Source organism: Protopterus annectens, chromosome 5.part0 (assembly GCF_019279795.1).
Source record: "Protopterus annectens isolate FY-2018-M chromosome 5.part0, PAN1.0, whole genome shotgun sequence".
Taxonomy (NCBI): Eukaryota; Metazoa; Chordata; order Ceratodontiformes; family Protopteridae; genus Protopterus; species Protopterus annectens.
The window spans coordinates 243,815,747-243,838,141 of NC_056735.1; the positions used below are offsets into that span (position 1 = coordinate 243,815,747).

The 22,395-nt window shown below is 37.6% G+C and overlaps 1 protein-coding gene across 1 annotated transcript in view; it reads right to left on the bottom strand.

The window, feature by feature from the left end:
- Positions 1-22,395, bottom strand: part of DCHS1 (dachsous cadherin-related 1) — a 935,819-nt gene that overhangs the window by 118,641 nt on the left and 794,783 nt on the right. The window contains exon 14 of the mRNA XM_044072218.1: positions 17,044-17,907. Coding sequence (XP_043928153.1) covers positions 17,044-17,907 — 864 coding nt within the window. The remainder of the gene's footprint in view (positions 1-17,043; positions 17,908-22,395) is intronic.

Sequence of the window (22,395 nt, forward strand, 5' to 3'; positions counted from 1 at the left end):
TTATTTTATTTGCCCAGATGTTTAAAGACTTGGTTAGCTTCCTTCAGTGAAAGAGAAGAAACCAGACATTGCAAACAAAAGCCAAGTATGAGGTATCATTTCTGTGTCTAATGATGCATTTGATTGTTTTTGGTATCCTTTCATCCCCTGAGCTACCTACCTATATCTAAATCATCTTTTCTTTTAGAAAAGATACTACCATGACCACAAAACCGAGCTGAAATTTAAAAATATATACACAGTCAGCACATTAGTGCAGAAACTAGACTAAAACATGTGCTTCACCTACACATCCATCTATGACATCACAAATATATGAAGGTGAAAATATGCAGTAACAGTTAAATATTAGGTATCCCAGTTTCATGTTTCAGTACTGTCTCTTTCCACTGAGTGCTGGCAGTCAATAGAAAGATTTAACCAGCATATGGCTACTACCTCTGTGGCTTTAACCTTCAGACCCTATACCAGCTCTGTGTCTTGCATGTATGCATAACTGTATATATGTATGCATGTATGTAAGCCGCGGTGGTGCAGTAGTAGCATTGTCGCCTCACAGCAAGAGGTTCTCCCGTTCGATTCTCGGCTGGAGTGCCTTCTGTGTAGAGTCTGTATGTCCTCCCCATGCTTGAGTGGCCTTCGAAAGACATGCATGAATGAGCGTGCCTTCGTTGAAGGTTGGGCATTGAGCTGGCACCTTGGCACCATAAAAATCTACTGCCAATCATTAGTGGACCGGAGTTCCGCTGTGGTGACCCCTAACTGGGAAAAGCCAAAAGAAGAAGAAGATGTATTCATGCATGTCTCTTTTCTCTGAAGGTATTCTGTTTGTGTTCAGGGTCTCTATATTTTCTGTTAGTGGACCTACATGGCATTCCTTACCATTTTACTTTCCTTCTCACCTTCGGTTTAACGAATGACTGCAGCACATACAATTGAATAATGACTTGTAGATGAAGGTACCTATTCATCTTTTGTATTTTTTTACCAACTTGATATTTGGAATGCTATTATGCTTAGTAGCCTTAAAAAATCTCCCATCTTATTATATTACCACAGCCTTGCAGCTTGACACACACATTTGTAATACAGGCAGTCCCTGGGTTACAGACATCCGACATGTGGACAACCCATAGATAGGAATGAGCTGCCGCAATGTTGGAAATAAAGTGAAAATAAATAAAAATCTTTAAATTTGCCCAAATCTTACCTTAAAATGAAGACTTTTTTTTGTATTTTCCTTTCCCCATTTCCCCAGTTCTTGAAGCTGATCACACATCTTGTTAGAGCAGTTACTTCCGCTTTCACTGAGAACAAGCAATCAAATTGGCTAAGAGATCACTGTGTTGGTGATCTCATTGGTCAAGACTGCTGGCTTGTACAGTACACAGTACTGAAGCAGTTACTGTACTGTACAGCAGAATGGGCAAATGACAAGATGGCTCACTAGGGTCTAGGTGACAGTAGGAGGTCTGGCAGAGGTCTGAAAGTTCAGGAAAGAGTCGAAAACATTCATGAGTGATGCCTGTAGTAGAGGAATGTAAAGTGAAGCTTAAAAAGGGGCAAGTTCACACACATATATATATATATATATATATATATATATATATATATATATATATATATATATATTTTGTATGGAATGTTCTACTGTACTGTACTGTACTATTGTACAGTACAGCAGAACGTTCCATGTACATGTTTTGACTTACATACAAATTTGACTTAAGGACAGACTAAAAAACGGATCTTGGCCTTAAACCAGGGACTACCTGTACACTTTTCATTCTGCTGGAATCTGTCACAGCCAGAATCAAGCAAGTTACTTTGAGTAAATCTAAAAGTGTGTCCCCAGACATACGCATACTAACTATACAGTCACGCAACCATGGGAAAAAGTGCAAACTCTTTTAGCACTGAAAGCAGCTTCCACTAAATTTACTTTCTAGATATGGCACTCATAGAATTACTATCATACTGCTGACTGGCTCCTAAAGGTCCCTTTCCAGATAATTTACTCATAACACAATAATATCACATTTAGAAATATCTGTCATGGGTTACTAAGTACCTCATTGCCACTGCAGTCTTGACAGAGAAACAGAATGGAATAAGATTTATTTTCATAGCTACTAAAAATTATTCTGCAAAACTAGTAAACCCCAAATGAATACCCAAATGAAAAATTGCTGGTGAAGGAAGCGAAAGTACTCCACTTAAAAACACGTATAATAAAATTAAGAAAAGTTTAATAAAGGTTTGATGAAGTGCTTTTTGTTCAGATCTGACTTTTATTACTTTTATTATTTTATGAGCAGACAAGGTGATCCGCTGTGGCGACCCCTAACCGGGAAAAGTCGAAAGAGAGAAAGATTATACATGTTTTTAAGTGGAGCATTTTTGCTTCCTTCACCAGCATTTTTTTCATTTACTAAAAATTATTGTTCTATATATAATCCTTGATGTTCAAGACAGAAAAATCCAAAACGGAACTACAAAGGATAATAAAAACGATGTTGCAAAGGAAAGAAAACATATACCACAAGGGGTGACAGCTAAGTACATCTGAGCATTACCACACATTCCATTTCATGCAAGTGCTCTTTTAAAGATTGCAAGGGGATGAAATTGAGAGGAAGATTTGAGCCAGTACATAGGAAGCAGAACTTGAACCTACTTTGAAGTTTAATAACAGATGTACTCCATATTCCTTCCCTTGAGTGTTATATGAATGTTATTTCAAGTCTGAAGAAGGTGGTAATGTGACATACATTTGTCTTTGATCTTTGTTACATAATTTTGGTGCTATTATACCATGTAATTTTCTTTGCAACAGCATTTACGGTTATTGTGGTAATTTCTAGCATACTACAGTGAAAGCTGATACAGCAAATTCTCCTGGCTGATAAAATTTCATTAAGAATGATACATTCAACCATGACAGTTTGCAGCCACGCACTTCCACTAGATATGGGTATATACACCATAGAAACAGTACAAGTGTTACACGGAATAGATAGTATTCGAACAGTAACACTAGTTTGGTGTACCTTATACAGAGAGGCACTTGTCATCATAACAGTACATCTATAGTTATTCATCAGCATAGAGAGCTTTGACAAACAGAAACAGAATAACTCTTTCAAGATACTCATTGAAACAGCTGTTTGTGGTCAGCTCAAAATGTTGCTCTTTCTAATCTAGTGAAAAAAGATAGGGTCAGAATCAGGATGGGGGGTGTGGCATACTGTAGGCCACAAATCTTAATATAATTCAGTAACATCGTGACTTAGAAAATGGGAAAAATCTGGTGAACACGCCTTAGTAAAGTTTAGGAGCAGGAAGGTTCAGTCATGTATTATTTGATTCCTTAATGGATTCATTCACTCATTATTAACAAGACTGGGAAAAAACTCTTGTATTAAGCAGCAGTGATTTGAATGTTCCTTCTGTGTATGTATGAAACAATATTTAACTTGAATGATGTTTCTAAAATTATATATATCATAGGATTAAAAAATATACAACTAGTTTTGGCAAGCAGCAAGAAGCACTCACTCTACACAGAGAAAATATAATACTCAAAAAAGACCAGCAAAATATGTGCAGCAAATGAATATTAATATGCAGCCTTGACCAGAAGATATCACTCCAGGAGATGGGGTTCTGCAGATGGTCCAAATGCATGCCTCAGAAAAATGAGATCTGGACAAATGAAAGGGACAAGATATGAGACAGATATGACCTGGCAAAAGTATACTAGAATGAGTTGAGTGAAAAGATGCTTCACAAAGCACCAAGTAAAAGACAGAGAATATAATTCAGAAACAGACTGATAAATTGAGCCCACACATATTGGGATGAGTAGTGCTGTTGGTAATAGGAATGAATAAAACTACTAATAGAGATAATATGGGACTTTACAGTTAGTTGCAATTAAAACAACATGAAATTACTTGATATGCAATGGGAACTTGTTTACAGTAACGAGGCCATATTAAGGTAAGAATATATTGAGTGAAGGAGGTAGGTTGTAAATGGCACTATCTGATACTGAAGCAGAAATTAAAATGAAAAAAAAAAGTATGGAAATGGAGTTGTTACTTAGTTTTACCCTAAGTGTTGATGCTTTTCAGAAGAGCATTAGAGTAGATGTTATGAAGTTAACTTACAGGGGCTGAGAGTAAATCACAAACAGACAGGAAGGATTTCCAAAAAGGCATGGAATGGCATTGCATGGAAACAGCCTAGTAAAATTTCTTTGCTGAACTTTGTAAGAAATGAAACAACAGGATATTCTCTACAAACTTTTTTACTGCTTTTACCTCACATCTTTGAAACAGTTGCTCATTACAAGAGCCTCCTGAATCTGCAAAACCTGAATGGAAGAGGAATATCTCATTAGATAAACCCTTATTCTGTTTAAGAACAATGTTTCTTCAACTGTTATTACAAAATGAAGTGTTTCTTGGACTCCAAATATATTCCTCTTTTAATGTTAATAATGAGCACTTGGTTAGACTCTGATCAATTGTGTTATTCAATACTTATTTGTGCAAATAATTTTGTTGTGTTTACTTAGTGTTTCAGTACTGACTACTGTGTGAAGTATAGTGAAAGTGATTTCCGTATGACACAATGTCATTCACAGAACCAAAGAATGTACTAAAGCAGCTGAGAGATCGAATGCATAGCATTCTTGTTCTTCTAATAAAATCTTCCCTATATCATATCTTAGGCAGTGTAGCTGAGTAAAAAAAACATACATGAGTATATAGAAAGTATCCTTGATTACTGCATATTCTTTTGCATGTAGGCTTGCTTATGTCTTTGGAAAATTCATAGTTGATTAACTATATTTAGTGTCTTAAACACTTCCTCAATATCAGATCGTTGTACACACCTCAATGTGCCAGTGCTTGTGAATTTAATCAATGAACTGAAAGGCATACATGAAAAATCCTGACTGGGAGTGATGTGGGGGGGGGGTGCAGAACTGTGTTACTACTGACTAAATTAATTTTCAGCCACCAGTTATGGAGTTAATTGTCTTAATATAAAAAATGGGTGATCATTAAAGCTAAATCAGGAATGAAGAACACAGTGGCAACAGTTGTCAGTAAGAATTTAATGAAAGTATACCTCAGAAGGGATTAGTAATGGCATAAGTTAGTTCATATCTAGTGACTTGAGGATTTTTTTTAAGAATGAATCCACAGTGATTATTGTTAGCACACTTGTACACTTGTGGTTTTATTACTAAGGAAACCATTTCACCTGGACAGTAATGATAGTCTTAGTGCCAGAAATACGTATGGCTAGCTTAATGCTCACTGTGTTTGCCAGCAGTGTTTGCCCCAATGTGCAACTACAGAGCTAAGAGAACTATTTGTCACTTGTAGCATTGGAATCCACAAGGCAAACCTATTACATTTCCTTAGACTTTCAGTTTACAGTATGGTGAGCAACAATTTATCACTACTTTTGAAGCAACCAAAAATTCTTAAAACCGGCCATATACAGTTAACTAGCACCACACAATTAATAAATAGATGCATACATCTCTTAACAGCATTAATCTTTTACTTTCATGTAAGACTTAGGCAATGAGCCATCATTTTCAAGTGAGTATATTAGAAGCTGTAGATAGTGTAAGGCAGTAGAAACTTGATACTGGGATCAGAACATTATGAAAAAACACAGAAATGTACTACGATCTTCTCATTCAAAATGTTAGGACTACAATGAATGATTAGAAAGCAGTGTACACCACATATGTCTTACAATGAGATGTATATGTTACATATACATCTGTATGAGAAGATGAAGCCATACTGCAACAAACAAAAGCCCCTTTGGAAGACAGACAGACAATGAACACTTGAAATTACCAGGAAAGCTGAAAAGCTGGCAAGGCCACAAAATCAGTCCATCCAAAAGAAAAGCTAAATTGCCATGCCAAAGGATTAAGACTATACCTGATGGCACTGGAGGTAGAAGTCCAATCACTAGCAAAGAGCTACAAATTAGAAGACTCACAGTGCAAGAGAGAAAAATAACTCAAAATAATCCTATGGGCTCTGGTAGGGCAATGACAGAAGAAAGAAGAAAGTGCTGCCCAGAAAAAAATAAAGGAAAGAATAAGGGAATGTGAGTGGCAAAGAAAATTGCCAGCTGATACTCACAGAACATCCACGGTTATTACAAACAAAATAACACGGGGTTAGCGGAGCCCAAGCAAATGCTTTATGTGGCAGGAAGAAACTACAGATTGTGGGACAGTGAGCACAGGTGAACAGGAGGAAGTACAAGAAGTAGGGACAAACAGAGCTTGATCACTATCATGTCCTATCAATGTAACAAAGACCAAAGCTTCTTCGAATATCATAATATCTTCAGATAGTCCTGAAAATCCCAAATGAACAAACAACTATCATAAGACATGTAAGACATGACTTATCAAATGACTACCCATGATTAACAGTAATACATAACAAGTTTTTAATACTGGAAGATAAACATTCCCTTTCAGTTATCTGCAGTCTTGGTGTTTCCAAGACTGTAGAGTATTTTTCATCATCCTGTCTGTAATTTCAGTGGAACCGTTTAAGAAGCAACAGAGTTTCTCTCACATTAACTCTAGTACTTTTCAAATGATGAGTTTGCAAATCATCTAGGGTCTTGGCTAAGGCGTCTATAGTCCATGTGAATTATGCATTAATACAGATATCTCAGCTATGTCAAGACTTTTACTTTATACTATATTCTTTTTTGATGTTGGAAACAAAGTAAGCTCATTGCTTCTTCGCAGCATGCTTAATGCTTTTACAGAACTCCCCTGGACTAGTTGTTTTGCAAGTGCTTGAAATAAAATAATATTATACATAATGGCATTTTAAATCCATTTTTTCAAGTGATCTTCATAAAATATAACACATTCTGTGATACATGACATTTCATTGCCCCAATATTCACATATCCAACCTCAGCTATACCAGATAATCTCAGACGTATTGCTGCTTGAAAGAAAAAGCACATTCAATAAACTTTTACTACTAGCCAATACAGCAAGATGACATGATTAATGAGAAAAAAAATAATCCTGCTTGTTCTAATTGGAACAACTACTTTATTTATTTATTTATTTAATTTATCTATTTACATTTGTTTACTGGTAGTGTCCAACTGGGTTGGTGGCCCGTTTTCAGTGGAGACCCGGGGAGAAAAGCTCCACAGATAAACAATACAGAGCCAAGAACAAATACAGAAAAAAAATCTGCATTACTACATTAACAGACATCTGCATTATTACATTAACTAAAAACATAAGAACATTTTTGCAGTGACTACTGAAACATTTTACAAACAAAATCATTCATTACTAATTATCTTTGTAGAAAAAATGTTTAAAAGAGTATTTGCTTGTGAAAAAATTATAGAAGAAAATAAAAGGGGAGAAAAGCAGACAATAGGAGCTGTATTGGAGGAAAACAGTGTAGCAGAGGTATAAAGGAGTGTAAGGGAATGTTGTTATCCTGGTTGAGAACAAGGGCAGAGCCAGTTGCTTTTTAGATGTTCCTTTAAATTTCTTGTTCTAATTGTTTTATTTTTTTTGTAAAACAACATTTCCCAGTATGTGTAACAAGTTTGCTGGAAAATTTCATTTTGAATGTGATGTTCACCACACTGGTTTAATTATGCCTTCTTACTGTGAAAACTGCTTTCTAATACATTTTATAACTCAGCTGGAATAAGCTTTCTGGTTGTATATTAACATATGGATTCTTTGAAAATTCATAGGAGTTCTTAAATGAATCCAAATAAATGAGTCTAAATTCCAGTCCAAGTAAAACAAGAAAAAAAAATGAAAACACCCAACACTTTCCTCACAGTTGTATGATATGCTTTGAAAAGAAATGTAGAAACCTTTATGGTTCGGAGCAAAATTTACATGTCATTTTCAGCTCAGATGGGCTCATACCATCTTACTCAGAACATCTTAGCTTTACAGAAGCACCCAATCCTGTTTCCAGTACAATTAAAACCACTAGAAAATAACAAATATACTAACTGGTACACTCAAGTGTAGGTTACCAATTACAAATCTACTTTTTACTGTTTTGATGAAAAAGATGATAATCTCCCCTCTACAGGGTACTAATACTGGTGAACTAAGCAGCACTTGTGTTAGGTTTGTCCACATCATTGTAAGCAAATTTGTAAACTAGCACTATCCGTAAACATAATGTCTACATAAAACATTGTGGTACAGATTTTGCTCACTTACCATCACTACATAATCCATGATATGTATGCCTGTTCCGCAGAAAAAGGGTTTTCATTTCCCACTAATACATTAGCCCTTTATGAGGTTTTCAGTCATTTGTTTTCTCTTTTTGTGAAGACCAGACAATTACATTAATAATGAAAGTAATGTGTCAGTAGATACTACAAAGGCATATTCATTTTCTAATCTTTTGGGAGTCTGAATCAGTCTGACTGTTTTGGCAAACAACTGAAAGAACATGTGCCAGTAACTCAACTGATGCCAAAATGCAATCTTGAAGCACAGCAATAGGAGCAGACTGTTTCACCATAGTATTTAAATTAGCTTTGATCCACATATTCCTGGACAATGTGGAAGCAATAACAATAATACTCCCACCGAAATATGTGGGCTTCAAAATGTGCCGTAATAGTTTTATTCCTATATACTGTATAAGAAGCAATCCTGTAATATACAAATAAAGTCACTGTGACCTTCAAAATAAATGAAAGCTTTTCAAGTTTATGTCTCAAGATAAAGGCAACTTGACTAGTAATCTGTCTAAATCTGAACTGGAGCACTTATAATACTAAGAAAAAAAAATATTGGCTTAGTTTCTAACTGCCTCAGAAATATATTTGAGAAACATCACATGGCTCTTGACAAGAAGCACCACCAGCCTGTACACTGGGGATCTGTTTTCTTCACTTTTATAGAAGAAGAAGATTATATGTTGCACTCATGACTATAGAAAAGAACATTTTTTGACATACAGATTAAGCATAGTCATAAGAAAAGCAGGCAGTAATCAATATCAATTTAATAAAATGCACAGTGTGATCAGGCCCAGGTACATACTTTAAGCCGAATCTCAAAATAGTCTTTTTGACTTGCTGAAGAATAATACCAAAGCATTGATGTACTGCAGATGCAAGAGCCTGACAGCAGTGCGTATTTGTGATGCTTCTATATACTGGGTTACCGTAATGCTTTAGAATGATTCAGCTACAAAATATAGTACAAGTAATAAAAAAGTATACTGTGACGGATATATAGTGATAGCAGTAGGCCTCTAGGTAAATGTTTGCGCAGACATCTGCTGGCTCTCTAGTATGGATGGATAAAGTCCTGACTGCAACCAAACTGACCTGAGGATAACTAGCATCACAGACACTGGAGGGACAGGACAAGGGATAATGGGAATGAGTGGCTAACTCTGGCTTGTCCATCTTGGGCATATGAAGGCAGCTTGGTCAGATACTGTACTGACACCCAGTGGATGCTAGGTGTATATCAGTACAAGGCATATGCCAGCAGCAATAAGTGATAGGAGCTGTATCCACCAAGCAAAGTATGAGTGGAGAGAAGAGGGCAAGAACATTAGAGTGTACATAAGGATGCCAAAAATGCATGCCAAACTTGTTGGCCAGTATGGTGATCAGAGGGTCAAGGTACGGCAAACATTTTCCTGATGAATGCCCTGATGACAGCCTCTCGTGGAAGCTTTCACCCCATGGGTTATGAATGGGCCAACTTACTGCTGCCCCACAGACAGAAGGAATAGGACAATTGGTCACCTGAGGAATGATGGCTGTTAGGAGGCAATAGGAGAATAATAAAGATGTTAATAATACATAAACCAATACATTTTACATAAAAAACCCTAAACTATCACTGCATACACAGTAGCATTTAATGTGTTTTTATGACTCTAACAATACAGTCCACCTACACGTATCCTGTGGTGTCTATTATACACTATTTAACAGGTCATTGTTTTGTACTGGCCATCTGACTAAACTAACAAAGGGGCTATTGAAGGTATTCTCACCTGCAACTTTACTGTGTGGTGTGGAAACAGTACTACGGTTTTGAGGAAGAAGCTCCAAAGAGCGATGAAGATTGAGGAGAAGATAATGGACACAAATCTTCCAACCGTGCAAGAACTTTTTACAGCAAGAAGCATAAAGAGGGCATACAAAATACTTAGGGACACATCACATCCAGCATTTGGCTCATTTGCTAGATTTTCATCTGGCAAGAGGTACCGCAGCATCCGCTGTAGGACCTCCAGGCTCTTGAACAGCTTCTATCCAACAGTAATAAGGCTCATAAACTTTGACATCAACTTGGATGTCTCCTACATCCAAACGTGATCCCACTAGTAATATTTTACTGAAAATTATACATTATTTAATTCACTATAGTTAATATATGCTTACAGAAGTAAAATATTTTTCTCTTAGTGCAATTGCAATAATTCTTCATGTGCAATATTAACAAACTGGCTTTTCTTCTCTTTTTCTGTGTACAGTATCATTTGTTCATATGTTTAGGTTTATATGTAACTGATTAGAAATAGGTTATATAGAGTATTCTTATGTGTATTACTCATTAGAATAGTTGTGTATATGTTATATCTTATTTTTTTTACACTTAAATTGCCTCTGTAGTCTATAATAATGAGCTGATACCTGAATTTTCATTTAGGTTGCTCCTATGTTTCCTAAATGACAATAAAGTTTTCTTTGCATTTTTGAATCATTGAAACCACTGCTTTAACAACTTTTGTTCTTATGATAACTAAACTACTTCAGTAAACTGTGCACATATTCTGCCTGTAACAGCTGCATCACAAATAACAAGTGGGCAGGTTAGAAACCAGTCCTTACGCACCACAAGCTACTCTTGGGAAGTTCTACCCTCAAGAAACAGTGAGATTACTTAGTCCCCAGCATCGGAGCTGTTTCAGTAAAATACCAGATAAAATATTATAATGAAAAGCATTTCATAATTTTTAATCCTTAAAGAAAGAAAGTAATTTCTTGTAACCATGCACTTGGTATAATTTCATACACAAATTATTACAGTGACTGCTAAGATTATTTTGAACTCATCTGATGTTAAACTCATCTGAATGCTAAAAATAACAAGGGAGCCTGAAAGCTATGTAAGCTAACAAAAACTGAACCTTAATATAATCTGTAAACATGAGACTGCAGTGTGATAGATACTCTCTGTTAGTAAAGTGTATTCCTTGTTTCTACAATACATCTGTCTAGTTGTCTTTAACTGAAATGATATATATTTAAAAATAAAATGCAAAGGTATCTCATATTCTGTTTTGCTCTAATTAGAAATTCAAAATATTATTTGGAAACACTCTAAATGTGTGTCTTCAATTGCTTTTACACCTATACTGTTTCTGAAGATAACCATCTATCCGCAGCCCCTTTTTTCTCATTTTTTGAACATGGGGTCTGGGTGTAAGAAAGAAGATTTTTGGTTTTAGCATTAGATTTAATTCTTATAGGATCAGCCCATACAGATATGTTGCTCAGATGCTCTTGTTCAAGTGGAATTGACAGATGAAATCTACCAATTCTGCAACGCTGAAGTGTTTATCTAGTTGTGTTGAAAAATGAGCAGGAATTGGGGACACACATTAACTAAATAACAAAAAAAACAAAAAGCACAACCATGAAAGATCCCAACAGACAGTATGTGATATGAGATGAAATTCCATGTTCTGCTCCACATAATGCTCCTCCTTTAAGCTACTATCATATCCAGGTAAAGATTTTTCTGTGTGGCTGAGAAGTGCATGCCAGACTTCTAAGACAGACATATGTGGCAAGTTGAGATATCTGACTGCTTAGATATATCTAAATAAAGCTATATCTAAATTAAGTCATCAAATAAAGATTTTTAACAACCTTACAAAACAATTACACAGAGCCTTCCAAGATTTGAATTATGTTAATCTAAATACAAAAAGACAAAACCAAGCAAGCAACAAACTGTACGGTCGGTGCATAGTATCTCTCATGGTCAGTCTGAAGAGAAGAAAGTTCAGGTTAATAGCTATGTCGTTTTATATCATGGGCATGCTACCTCAGATAAAGATAATAACAACTTTGAAACTTTCCAATTATCATTGACCACGAGATGTCACCAATGCAAAAACTGAGCTTCAGAGGAAACTAGATGAACAGTAATAGTCATAGTGAAACAAAAATGTGATGGAATGGAAACCCTTCTTCAGCAGTTCAGAACTTTATTATTGCTTGTTTGAGTCAACCGGAACCATGGTTATTCCTTTTTCAAGCTGTTAGGCCCATGTCCACAATGCAAAGTACTCAAGGCTACATTTGAACTCAGAAAACTAGCATTTAATTTGAATTAATCGGTAGTTGAAGACTATTAGCTAGGCGAACTGACACCCTGGTGGTTCCCCTCTGAAAACAAAACTGAACAACAAGAAAACAGCAAAAAATTAAGCAGCCTTCCCCCCAAAAAAGAAAAAAAAATAAATAACTCTAGCACTGTACCTAATGTTACAATGCTGCTACAGTTAGAGAGTTATGGAGGACTGATACACACACCTGCATTGGCTGTTTAAATGAGTAGAAACCTGCATGCCCCAGTAAATCAATGTTGGGAAGAGAATGCCGGTACTGCATGTTTGCATGACTGGCACTACTGATTGACCCTTAATAGCTTGCAACAATAGTAGCTGCCCCTGTCACCCTGCCTTCACTGTGGTTCTGGCTGGATGTTACTTTTTTAAAGTTCAACACAGTGCTACATTTACATAATTCTAGACAGGAATAAAGAGAATGGATTACCGAACTGTAAGTTTCTGATTTAGAGACACATTGGCAAAAATGTTTAGCTGTGTCTTTACAAATACTTCTAAGCTTTTCTCATTTTTTTAAACACTTTCCATTCCTGGCAGTTTTCAGTCATTGCTTGTATTGCATGCTGACGAAGCTCAGGTATGTGATCCTGAAATGGGTAATAATTGTTGGGAGTAACAGTATGTCTTCTTAAATGATCTGTGTTGTCTACATGCTCTACCCACCCGAACAATAGACCACAAGTGGTGTTTGTGTATGGGGATATTTATTCACACTAACATAGTGCATGGAGTGCTATGATTATGCTCTCATATTAGTAGAAAAAGATAAACTTGTTAACCTGATTCTTAACACAAGTCCTGATCTTAACAGCACTTAGAGGTGCAAAACAATGCTAGTTAAGCTGCCCTAAGCACAGTTAAAACCAAGTCTATCACTAGGGACTGTGGACAGTGTTGGCTTCCAACAGTAGCAGTAGGTAAAATAGCTTTTAAAAACTGTTAGGACAGCCACAAATGTTTTTCTAAACAAAAGCCATTAGTTATACATAGGGGCACTTCATTTCTGCAAGCTGTTTGACAGTGCCAAGTGCTTTTCTGGTTTTGAAGCTGATAAAACACTTCACACCAGCATACCTTTTTCTGTAATTGGTAGAACCTGCAGCAGATAATGCCCCATGGGCATCAAGAAATGATTATGCACTGGCTGTTTAAAAGACTGGGTATTTGTATACCTATACATAACAAATGCCATCAATATAATGCGGTACTCCACGTATACACTTAATGTCACACCATAGCCACCACCATGTTTTATTTTTTCTTATTCTTTTTAACAGCCTACCTGCTAACCATTAAACTTCCTTCAGCAAATCTATCACCATTTGTTCCCTACCAATAGCTACTAAACCCTGAATCAGTTGAATGCTGACTAATCTTAACCATTTATTATATGTTCTCAAAATGACAAATAGTAAAAAAACAAAAATAAAACAAACAAAAAAAAACACACAAACTGTTAAACCACAGGGAATGGCCAGACAAAAATGCTTGAACACCACACAGTTGTAAATGGCCATGCAATTTAATAGAATTCAAAATAATAAAACATAAGCACTTTCGTCTCCTACTCAGTGATTGTGAGACTTCATCAGATAAAAAACACATCTGCAGGTTGCCTTAAATAGTAAACAAATCCCAATGTTAATCCTCCAAAATAAGTTAATTAGAATGATTAATTAACTCAATACAATTTTAAAGCAACAACATCCAATGGATGATAAATGCTACCTACAAACCTAAGGCGGAACACCCAGGACGCAATTTTAAATTAATTGTGTTGGAAAAACAGATTGTAATTTGATAGATGGGCCATGTTCTTTATATTTGCAGAGGTGTGAACTGTACTGGATATTATGTTTCAATTTAGTTGGATGGCCAGGTCTAAATGATGTAGCATCCATTGGATGTTTGCTGAAATTAAAGAACATTAAGTCTGATATTTTGAATGGGTTTGGTGTTTTAACTGGTAATAGTTTTATGGTTGTAGTTGCTTTAAAAAATGTATTGAGTTAATTAATCATTCTAATTAACTTATTTATGAGGCTTAACATGGGATTTGTTTACTATTTACGACAACCTGCAGATGTGTTTTTTATCTGATGAAGTCTCACAATCACTGTGTAAGAGAGGGAAGTGCTTATGTTTTATTATTTTGAATTCTATTAAATTGCAAGGTCATTTACAACTGTGTGGTGTCCTTCGAGCATCTCTGTCTGGATGTTTTCAAAATGGCTGACAATAATCACCTTGTGAATTTCTTAGGCTTCATATCTTGTACACAAACTAAGGTGGTCATGATCAGAGACCTCATCATAATACTCTCTGTAATGTACATATTTAGTACTTAGAAACATGTATACATGTCTACACTAGTTTGTGGAATAGGCTTGTCTTAGCTATTAAGAAGGTTACATCCCTAGCAACCCTTCAAACCAGTCTGGATGACTGGATCATCATCAACTCCCTTTTTCCCATTTTCTACAAAGGTTGGGGTGTCATGTCAACTGCTGCCATCACTCTCTATTCAGTGCCACTCTCCTGCCTTCTTTGGCTCTCATGCTTGTCTGTTGCAGGTCTTCTTTTACACAATCCCTCCCTCTCTTTGTAGATGCCACATTTCCTCTTGTCTACTTCCTGTCTGTCCCAAATCATCTTCACCAAATTGTCCTCTGCATTTCTAAGCATGTGCCCAAACCTCAGTAATCTATCGTTTACTTTTTTGCAAGGCACTTCATGTCTGTTACCTCTAGCTTCCTCAACTGCTCTGCCTTACTGCCCAGGTTTCACATGGGTGGTCACAAAATTTCACAAGGAATATGTGGTGAAAGTCTTCTGGGTGATGTGGCAAAACTTCTTGATGGTCTCTTTTGACTGTAAGCTTAGCAAGAACCTATGAACCTACATTTGTAGAAGTACATTTGTTGATATTTAAAATTGTATGATATAGTAAAGGAAGCTATTATGCAAGGTTTTGTGTGTGTGTGTGTGTGTGTGTGTGTGTGTGTGTGTGTTTAAGGGCAAGAGCATTGTAGTACAACATCATATCAGTAAATGAAAAAAAGTGATTAATGCTATTCAATGTGATGTTATAAGAAACTGCATTTGCCATAGTCATGAATATTGTAGAGGTGTGCATCACAGCATTTCTTTGTTAGATCTCTTTACACAATACAGGTAGTTCTAAAGTCATAACACCATAGTTATGCCTTTAAAGTCATGCCATAGTCACCATTGCTGTGTTTTGTTTTTTCTGTTATCCTTTTTAACTGCCTACCTGCTAACCATCAAACTACCTCTAGTAAATCTAGGACCATTTGTTCTCTACCTCTAGCCACTAACCCCTGACTTAGCTGAATGTTGACCAGTTGGAACTATCATTCTTGCAGGTATGATGTTTGCTGAGTCATGGCCATCTGTATGCCATCAGCCATCCGTACTGTATTTTGTCCAGTGAAAGGCTCATCAATCCCTCCCAACGGATGTTGTCAGTGATAGCCTAAGAGCTGAAAGGACAGAGATGATATCACCATCAATCGTAACTGCAGCTGTAAAGCCCACCTAGTAGACGCCCCTATTCCTGTCACTGCTGCCACTCCCTTTTTCAGGTGGAAGGACCTACAGGGATGTTGTCATACTTATAGATAGGTCTTTTCTATTTTCTTTCCCTATGTCCTTGCCAGTCTCACAGCAACCTATACTTTTTCTGTGTAAGCGTGCTCATGCATAAACATAGCAAGGGGGGTACCATCAACAGTTTGGGGGTTCTAAGCCTATATCCCAGTCATATGCTTCTTTTGATGCTTGCAAGCCTCTGCTTGCATAGTGGCAATCATAGCTGACTGGAAATCATCCATAATCTGGAGGTCTGTTTCTGGATGATAAGGCACAGTGGACAGCTGAGTAATGGCAAAAATAAGGATCAACTTTGGTCTGTTTCTAAGTGGAAGGTTTTACATATATTATGAGAACAATAAATTATGGAGGGGAAGGAACATAATCAAATGAGAAGTTGTAAACCAGGGACTGTGATTGTCTTTTCTCATGGAAATCTGGATTCAAACCCAGTCTGTTTGCCACCCACTGTGATTTCTAACATCACTGAGGCATACATATGGTCTAGTTTACTGTGGTTTAAACTCGGTGCTTACAATGAAATCAAAGAAGTCAGCCTAAAGAGCCATCCCCAAGAAATTTGATCTCAAAAATATAGGAAGTGAACTGTCACTTAAGAGTATCAAGGATAGCAATGGCACACATGCTCACAGCAACAACCTAAATTCTAGTTCTAGAAGCATGCTGCCTCCATATAAGCCATCACAACACCTGAAAACTCCTGTTGCACAGTCACAATTCGTAATATATAGCACACATTCCCTAATGATGTCTTCTTGGTGCTATTACATGCCAGCACAAAATCAATGCAAATCTGGAACTGACTGAGTTGTGCATTGAAGGCCTGAGAACATATTTAAGGGCTCTATAGCCATGATAAAGCTTCAACAAACTTACACTGCAGAATGCGGTTGAACAGCAACTTATACTACCAGCATGTTAGTTGCTGTCAGGTCATTCTTACCTGTTACTGCATTTTCGGGTATCTGAACATCTCTGGTGCTTCGTGCAAACCTTACACCTCGATATGACTCTTCCATCAGATAAATTACTACTACTCCAGTAGAGGACCTTGCAGGTGTACCTTGGTCTGAAGCCACCACAAACAGTGTCCGCTCTGTTTGACTCATTGAAGCTAGAGGGATTACCAGCCGAATCTCCCCAGTAAAGGAATTGATACTGAATCCAGAAACCAGTCTGGCAAATCGATAAAAAATGGATGCATTAGCCCCAAAGTCCTTATCTTCGGCTTTCATAGTGGCCACCACCTGGTTAACTGAAGTCAACTTTGAAATATTGACCACCAAGGGGTCCTGTAGAAAAAATGGAGTGTTGTCATTCACATCTTTTATACTCACGGTCACTTGTACACTGCTGTTTTTAGGGTCTGATGGGGCAGAGTCAACTGCTATGACATTAAAGCTAAAGGATGCTCTCTTTTCCCTATCTAATGGAGCTGCCGTGGTTATCTCTCCAGTGTCCATGTCGATGGTAAACATTCCCATTGACTCATTACTGAGGTAGTAAAACACCTTCCCATTACTTTCCTCATCGCGGTCTTCAGCAGTCAAGGCCAGCACCATGGTTCCAATCTCAGCATCTTCGGCAACATCAACTGAGTATGATGCCTTGGGAAAGCTGGGGAAGTTATCATTGATATCAAGTACATGAATACTGACATGTACTGTGCTGCTTTTTTGTGGATGTCCGCCATCTTTTGCTGTAACAGTGAGGTAATAATCTGATACTGACTCACGGTCCAAGTACTGTGATGTGGATAAAACTCCCAAGTTTTTATCAATACTAAAATGGCCATCAGGATCTCCATCTACAGCAAAAAAATAAAGACATTTTATTAGTAAAAGGGAATTTTGATGAAAAAATTGGTTTAGGTAGATAAAAAGAAAGTATAAGAATGACAATGCATCTTTAATCACTTATGATCCAGTAAAAGTGCTCTGCAAGCCAGAGTTCAGCAAAACCACAAGATATTTAAGTACTTCATAACCAAGGATTCCATTTAAAGAAATGGCACAATTACAATCAATGTAGAATCTGCTAAGTGAGTTCTCGGTCACAAAATGTTTTTCTCCCCACTTTTACCATTATATAATGCTCGATAAAGAATTTTTGCTTTATACGTCACTATGATAAAGGGAATAATTTAACAAATAGTCATCCAAAGTAATGATTCAAAGTTAAATCTCGGGAAAAAAAAAACATGGTAAACATTTTACAAACTAAATAAAGCTGCATTATTTTTGACAGCATATTGAAATGTATACAAACATGCTCCAGTAATAAACCATTTCAATCTCCTATTTTCAGCTGCACTCCACATAGGAGGATTTGCTCAGCCAATGATTTCTGAGCTGCTCTTTGACTGTGCAGGCTTTAGATTTATTTATATATATATATATATATATATATATATATAAGGTTCTATTACTTGCTACTTACTACACATTTGGACTCAAAGATGTTGCAGGTAAGAGGTAGGAAGGATGGATGGATGGATGGATGGATGGATGGATGGATGTGCATCATTATGACAGTACAAATCTACTTGCACACTGGGTAACAACAATTTTATTAAGCATCTTGAAACTGGAAGCTTTATTAGTCTCTGTGTGTATAAAACAGTTTGTTGAATTACCAGTATTGTGCAGTAGTGTTGACTAGATGTACTCCAAACACAGGTTAGGTAATGACACTTAATGCTGCTATGTTAGCATCTACTTTAATCAGCCATCCTACTCCATTAACAACCTTTAGTACTACAGCTTCGTTATTCACATACATTTATGTTTGCAGACTGCTACTCTGTCACTATCCAGCCTGCAGATAATCACTTTCATGGCAGTCTTTTGTAGGTTGGCTACAGTCTGCCAAAATGCAATTTAATAAGTCTGTAGAGATACTTAAAGAAAGTTAAGCCCCAACCACGAGGGGGGGGGATAACACACTTCCCAAAAACAACCTAATCTGAGGTTATAGAACCTCAATGTCATATTTATTAAGGGGAGCTCCTTGCTGTCCAAAGAAATTACCTAAACCTTTTTTGATTAATTATACTTACTCATATATTCAACACTTTTATCTAAATGATTTGTGATGACAATCCTTCAGGTCTAAGTAACTCATGAAGATAGAGAAGGCAAGGTTCAAATGACAAACTCACCACCATAACAGGTGCAAGTAAGCAAAATCTGAGGGTAATGCTAATCAATGCTAGAGGTCTAAACCTCAAAATGCACTCACTTGAGGCACTCTTCAAAATGGAGAGCATCGACATCTGTGTAATGACAGAGACCTGGTTCAAGGCTCAAGAATGCACCCCTGCATTACCAGGCTATAATTCCTACCACACCTATCGGCCACCTAACCTGGACTGAAACAGTAAAGACGGAGGCATATCCATATTCATTAAGGATATCACCACCTCCAGGCTAGTTGCTCAGCATAATGCATCCAAGATTATCCAAGTGCAACTTACTCTGTGCAAGACCACAATCCAAATTGTAGCTTGCTACAGATCCCCCACCATGCCCCAGGATTCCCACTCCTCTTTTCTTGATACACTTGAAAATATTAGGGTACAATCCAATACCCTAATAATGGGTGATTTCAACTACCCCACCATTAACTGGGAAAACTACTTGTGTATCAACTCTTTTTCTCAATGTTTTCTGGCATTCATAAATTCCAATTCCTTGGATCAACTTATCCACACCCACACCAGGGGCAGCACTATCTAGACCTGGCCATTACCAACATGAGTGACCGGTGTTCCATACCAGAGGTTAACTCCTCATTGGTCAGATCCGACCATAAGCTAATTAGCCTAGACATCCACATCCTGCCCTCAACCCCCATCAGGGAAACCACCGTAAAAAAAAATCTCCAAAGCCAATTTCACACTTCATAAGACAGAAGTAGCAAACTTCATGACACCAATGCAGATGGACAATAGAGGTACGACTGCTGAATCCCACACAAATGCACTTTATAAGCACTTACACGAGAGCATGGATCGTGCTATCCCTAACAGAACCAAGATGCTATCCTCCAAAATAAGGAAGCCAATCTGGTGGTCCCCTGCCATAAACAAACTCTACAACAGAAGAAAGAAACTGTTGTAAAAAAAGAGTAAAATCCCATGATTGGAGGAACTCCCTGGTCAGCCTTAGTAAGAAGCTGAGATCTTTCATAAAATCCTCCAAAGCTAGTTACAAAAACAAAATTGCCACTGATTCTAAAGAAAATCACAAAGCATTCTATAGCTATGTCAAGAATCTCAATGGTAACACTCAGATCTGCTCTGAGTTACAGCACAATGACACTACATATACAGAATCAACTGATATTGCCAACATCCTGGCAGATAGGTTCAGTTTTAAGTTTACCACCCTCTCACCCCCTAAAGGGCCTATCTCTATACCCAAAGAATGCAAAGTTCCTGTAATCACGGTTGCACAGGTACAAAACACACTCTCCAAAGCCAAGAACACAGCATCCATGGGACCTGACAACATCCCAGGCTGCATTCTACACGAACTAAAGAACAAACTGGCACCCCACCTAAATACCATGTTCAATCATAGCCTCACCTCAGGCTTTGTGCCCACTGAATGGCGCACAGCGACAGTTATCCCACTCCACAAAAGGGAGCCACCACGGACCCCAGGAACTACCTCTCCATTAGCCTGATGAGCCTGGTCTGCAAGGCCATGGAATGTACCAATATGGAACTTATAAACAAAGACATTGGTAATCTCCAAACTCTGGACCCCATCCAATTTGGGTTTGTAAAAGGCAGATCATGTCTCCTAAACCTGATAGACTTCTTTGAAGCAGTCACCAAAGCCACAGACGAGGGTAAGGTGGTTCACACAGCCTATCTAGATCTTGCCAAGGCTTTCGATACCATCTCCCACTCTGGAATTATAGATAAACTCACTAAACTAGGTATAAATCCCTATGACACAAGATGGGTTGCCAATTGGCTCATTGACAGAACCCACACTGTGAATGTAGCAGACTCCAAATGTGACTTCAGACCAGTGACAAGTGCAGTACCACAGTTTTCAGTCCTGGGTCCTCTCCTGTTTGGTATCTATTTTTCTGAAGTACAGACTAACACAGAAGGTCTTTGGCTAACGAAGTTCGCAGATGACTGCAAACTAGGAGCCATAATTGAAACTACTAACGATGTGGACATCCTACAAAAGAGCCTCACTGAGACAGATGCCTGGTGTCAAAGCCATAACTTCAAGCTCAATGCCAAAAAGTGCATTGTCATCGCCTTTGGTAAAAACTCTGTACCCATGAACTGCCACATAGGCAGTAGTCTAACACCAAAAATGTGATAAGAGACCTTGGGACACAGGTGGACAGTAGTCTCTCCTTTGATAATCACATTGCCACAGTAGTCAGGAAATCCTTCTATGTGGCACAACTCATCACAAAAGGCTTCCCATCCAGTAAAAAAGAGGTCATTGTTCCCGTCTACTCATCACTCATCAGACCCATTATAGAGTACAACACCCCTTTTGGTATGTACCTCACAAGACATCTACAACAACTGGAAAGGCCGCAGAAATACCTCACAAAGAGGATTACCAGCCTCAAGCAGATGCCCTACACAGACTGTCTAAAAAAACTCCAGCTTTACTCTGTTGCATATCACCTACTCAGAGGCGATCTCTGCCTAACATACAAAGCTATGTCAATCCCAGAACCGTTAGACATGCTCCACTTAAAGAAATCCCAATCCCTCTGAGCTACATGCTCTAGGGACCTAAACCTTGTCACCACAATAAACAAAACATGCTGGAGGGATAGGTTCCTGTACCAGAAATTTCCCATACTCTGGAACAAACTGCCTATCTATATCAAACAAAGCTCCTCATTAGCACTCTTCACAAAAAATCTTGATGATTGGATGGGAAATAGGAAATTCACCCCGGGGATCACTTCTGTGGCTCTGCTTAACAGGGGCACAGGAAAATAATTTTCTTGGGTGGCGAAAGTCAGGGTACCTTTTTGGCTAGGCTTATATAGGCCCTAGGGCCAATATCCTAGTACCTACCTATGAACCTATGAACTATACACAACATTTTGTAGTAGGGTATGTGTTATCCGTCTCTTCTCATCTTCTGATGTACACTTTCTTCCCAGCCTGTATTATGACTTGTCATAATTCATTTTCTACTTATCTTTATTATAATGGTCTGTCAGGTTTTGTGCTGCTAATGAATTTCTTTTCTGGATGCCAGGGTTTGATATTTGTCAGTGTCTGCTTACATACTGTGAG